Genomic DNA, 4,521 nt, shown 5'->3' with positions numbered 1-4,521 from the left:
ACTATTCTCTGCTTCTTAGGAGCACTTCTGACATCACTAGTGGCATTTCGTAGGAGTCCCATGGTGTTATTTAAGTTATTCAAGGTATTGCACTAAACATGATGAAAAATACATGAGAACTGGGAAAGATCACTTTTTATTGTGGTACCCAGTTCACTGGAAAGACTAACTGCTCACACGGAGATGATTAGTGTCACATGGTGTTTTTAAGTGGATACTCACAGCATTTGAGCTCAACACAACAGCAATAGGAGGTGGCTACAAAATTATTACAGTAGTACAGTATGTACTACAATCAATTTCCTGTGGTTATGATTTAATACTGCATCTTTATGTTTTTTATATTTCTCTCAACTGAGAATGGTGCCAAGTATGGTCTGTAAGTGTGTGCCTCAGTTTTGATAAATTTTAACTTTTTATAATAGATTTGTGTATATTTTATGGTAGTAAATGATAAAATAGAGTAGTATCTACATACATTTTATGTATTCATGACATACCTAACTTTTTCTTAATTTTTTCAATATTTCTAGGCTACATAGTTCGTCTGCAAGTTTTGTCGCAAATATCAAACAAATTTCTAATACATTTATTGAACAAAAAAATTCGTGTATAAGTGGACCTGCACAGTTTAAACCCGTGTTGTTCAAGGTTCAACTCTATAGTCATATACTACAGTACTGGGGTTAGGGCTTCAAAATATGAGTTTTGAAAAACATAATTCAGCGCATAACACTTTCCTTTTCTTGTCTATTGCATTAGCTAAGACTTACAGCTGGATGTTGAAAAGGTTTTGTAGTGGGGACTTCCTTGCCTTGTTCCTAATCTTAGCAAGAAAGCTTCTGGTTTCTCACCGTTAAATATGATCTTAGCTCTAGGTTTTTGGTAGATGTTACTTTTCAAGTTAAGGAAATTCCCTTCTATTTGTAGTTTGCTAAGAGCTCCTTTACTTTTTATGTGTTTGTACCATCACCACACACATCATTCAAGTTAAAAAAGATGAGACACACCTCTTTTGGTACATTCCCCTCATACTAATCAGTTATTATGTTCTGTGTATTTCACCTGTCATTTTTAAATAAGCCTTTTAAAATTTACATTGGCATACTTCAAGCCCCATCAATAATATAAAGTGATACAGCAGTTTCCCTGACTCCAATCTTATGTCCTTTAAATATATTTTCCATATAACCCTAAGAAGACTTTCCCTGATCACCAACACCCACTCTCAGGCACCCCACCTTGCAATCTCTGTGTTTATTGTTCGCTTACAATAAACAATAAAATAAAATCTCCAGATTTTAATTGTCCAAGGATCTGATTCCCACATTAAATTGTAAATTCCCTAAAGAATAAGGTTATTTATACCTGAGCCTACCACAAGACCAGAACATATTACACAGAGAGTAAATAAGATTAATCAAATGAATGAAGATACAGAGACATAGTAAATTTTGGGTCACAGTCTATTTTGATGAATGCCTGACTTCTATACTTTTATTAAAAATTCCTTAAATAATTAATATAGGAAAGAATTATGAAGATCCATTTGAGGGAATGATTGCTCAAAAATGTTTGTATATCTCTGTCCCCCACTTTGGTTCTTTATATTAGGATCCAGCAACAAGCAGGGCCTCAGACACACTCAATATACAATTTCCCAAGTTAATGCCTATAATGAAGATTATTTATTGTTTGTTTCTTCTTATTACTTCTTCTTGATAGAACATGTATAAAATAGTGAAAATTCAACAATGATTGTAAAAAAATGAGTCAACAGAAACCTCAGTTAAATAGAGTTGGAAGCTCAGAGAGAGGGGAGCTGTCACGCCCAACAACAAAAACAGAGCCCAGCAGGAAGGACAGAGACACCTCTTCCTTCCTGTCAAGGACCCAGCCAATGAAAAGCCAGGGACCCTTTGTTCACTATAGCACCCAATCTTTCTTTTTCCTTCTTTAAAAGAGTTCTCCTTCCCTTGCCATTCAGGGACTTACATGTGTCTTGCCATGGTTGCAGACCCTGAATTGCGGTTCTCTGCTGCTCCCCAGTAAACCCATGTTTGCTGGAGAAATACCTGGCAGTCTATTTGTTTCAGGGAAACATTTCGGTGGCCCATACAGGGACCAGAGAAGACTCCCGACAGTTCTGGGACAGGTGAGCAAACAGGTGCAGTACCCTCATTTGAGCCCATTGTTGCTTACTGTTTTTCTCACCTACCGTGGAGTTTGAATGTGTGGCTTTCTCCTGGATCTGAGCTTTCACCCTCTTTGCATTTGAAGATCTCTAGGCTTTATTTGGGATCTATTTAAAGGTTTTGTCTTTCTGGTTAAGGCGTTGTTCTTTAGGTTAGTACTCATTTGGCACTTTGGTAAGATTTGAGATCAGACTGTTCCACTGAAACTGACTAGCCTTCAGCCTATTCCCTGCAGAACGGGGGCTGCTTCTCCTAAGGTGGCTAGTCTTCAACCCATTCTTTCAGGACCAGGGCTTTTTTTCTCTAAAATGATGCTGTGTTTTTCATCCTTTGATCTATTCCTTTGGAAGGGCTACACAAGAAGAAGATTCCTCTTCTTCCCTGGCAAAGACTCAGCCAATGAAAAGCCAGGCATTCTGTTCTCTATAGCCCTCCCAACTTCCTCTTCCCTCTATAAAACTGTTTTCCTTCCCTTGACGTGCAGGGACTTGTGTGTGGCTCACCATGATTACAGACTACAAATTGCAATTCTCTGCTGATCCCAAATAAACCCACCTTTGCTAGAGAAATATTTGGCAGTCTTTTTGTTTCAGGTCAACACCATTTAATATGCTAGAGAAACTAGTAATAAAATTGAGAAATATTTTACTTTAAAAAATAAGTTGAACACTTCTGTCAGTGACCAAAATGTGCAAGCAAAGGAGCAATTCCAGAGACTAACATCAGACAAAATAATTGCTTAAACGCTATAATAATATATAAAAATAGTGTTCAGCAGTATGCCATAAAAATAAATAGAAATCAATTCCGTGAAATAAAATGTTATTTGAGATCAGTGTGAAGATTCACCTTGAAAAATGCTTCTCTAATGTCCAGAACATCTCCAATATCCAGGACATTTAAGATTGACAATGTCTCAGATGGAAAAAAAAAGTAATATATGGGAAGGATACATTACCTTAAAAAGCTTTCAATAATATTTTTATGAACTTGGGAGAATAAGTTTCATTGATGGCCAGGAGTACAAAATAATCAGCCACAACATCATTAGTGGAAGAGAAAGAATAATCACAGAATAGTACTTTTCTTCTCCAAAAGTTTGTTTAGAGCCTCTTTGACATCTTTGTTTCTCAAAGAGTAAATCAAAGGATTCAACATGGGAGTGACTAGGGTGTAACATAATGAGGCCACTTTACTCAGCTCAGGATATCTGTCAGGAGTGAGATACATAAAAAATACAGCACCATACAGTACACCCACGACTCCCAGGTGAGAGCTGCAGGTGGAGAAGGCTTTCTTACGTCCCTCAGGGGAGGGTATCTTTAGAACTGTGGACACGATATACAAATAAGAAACAATAATAACTATGATGGTAGGCAAGATAATGATGCCAGATAAGGAGAAAGAAACCACTTTATGGATGAAGAGGTCAGAACAAGATAGTCTCTCAAGTGGGCGAGTATCACAGTAAAAGTGGTCAATGGCCCGAGAAGCACAAAAGGATAAAGTAAATGTCATGCTGGTCTGAAGAATTGAGCTGATGCAGCCACAAAAATAGGAACCAACCACCAACTGAGCACAGAGACGTGTTGACATGTGGACAGAGTAGAGGAGTGGGCTGCAGATGGCAATGAAGCGGTCGTAAGCCATGGCTGCCAGGAGAAATCCCTCAGTCACAATGAAGAGGGCAAAGAGAAAGAGCTGGGTCACACAGCCTGCAAAGGAGATGGACTTGCTCTCAGACCAGAAGTTGATCATTGCCTTGGGTACAATAACAGATGAACAGAAGAGATCAATGAAGGAGAGGTTGCCCAGGAAGAAATACATTGGCGTGTTCAGCCGGGGATCAGTCATAATGATGACCATCATGCCAACATTCCCTAGAAGGATCATGGCATAGACAAGCAGAAATAGCAGGAAGAGGAGAATGTGGAGCTCTGGGCGGACCCTGAAGCCTACAAGGATGAAGTCAGTCACTTCTGAGCGATTGCTTGTTCTCCTGTCAGCCATGCCAGAAACCTGCTGAGAGGCACAAGGCAAAATAAACAAATGAACTCTTGGCTTTCATCCTAGCTACAAATAATCTCTTACAGTATTAGTATTCACAAAGCTATTCTAAAATCATTATTTATTTTAACCTTAAAAATTGCAGTGACTTAAATTTAAGCCAACTGCAACGGATGAGGAACCAAAAGGTTAGTTTTATGTCCTAATTCATACAAGTGGTGGAATTAGAGCTTTTTCCTCTGAGTCTAATGCCATGCCTTTTCATCCAAATACCTTTCACATTTACAAGTATCACTTCTGTATATATTTCCAATTTGTG

The 4,521-nt window shown here is 38.2% G+C and overlaps 1 protein-coding gene across 1 annotated transcript; it reads right to left on the bottom strand.

Annotated features, from left to right (window-relative positions):
* Positions 1–3,263: 3,263 nt before the first annotated feature.
* On the bottom strand, positions 3,264–4,262 carry LOC137775518 (olfactory receptor 9K2). Its single transcript, XM_068561462.1, has one exon. It carries the CDS (start codon positions 4,203–4,205, stop codon positions 3,264–3,266), a length of 942 nt encoding a protein of 313 aa, XP_068417563.1. The 5' UTR covers positions 4,206–4,262.
* Between the last annotated feature and the right edge of the window lie 259 nt (positions 4,263–4,521).

This window comes from Eschrichtius robustus, chromosome 13 (assembly GCF_028021215.1).
Source record: "Eschrichtius robustus isolate mEscRob2 chromosome 13, mEscRob2.pri, whole genome shotgun sequence".
NCBI classification, from domain to species: domain Eukaryota; kingdom Metazoa; phylum Chordata; class Mammalia; order Artiodactyla; family Eschrichtiidae; genus Eschrichtius; species Eschrichtius robustus.
This window is presented reverse-complemented; position numbering and strand designations above follow the sequence as displayed.

Bases quoted from the DNA above. Each gene is read 5' to 3' on its own strand.
- LOC137775518 (XM_068561462.1), bottom strand. From the start codon at position 4,205: ATGGCTGACAGGAGAACAAGCAATCGCTCAGAAGTGACTGACTTCATC.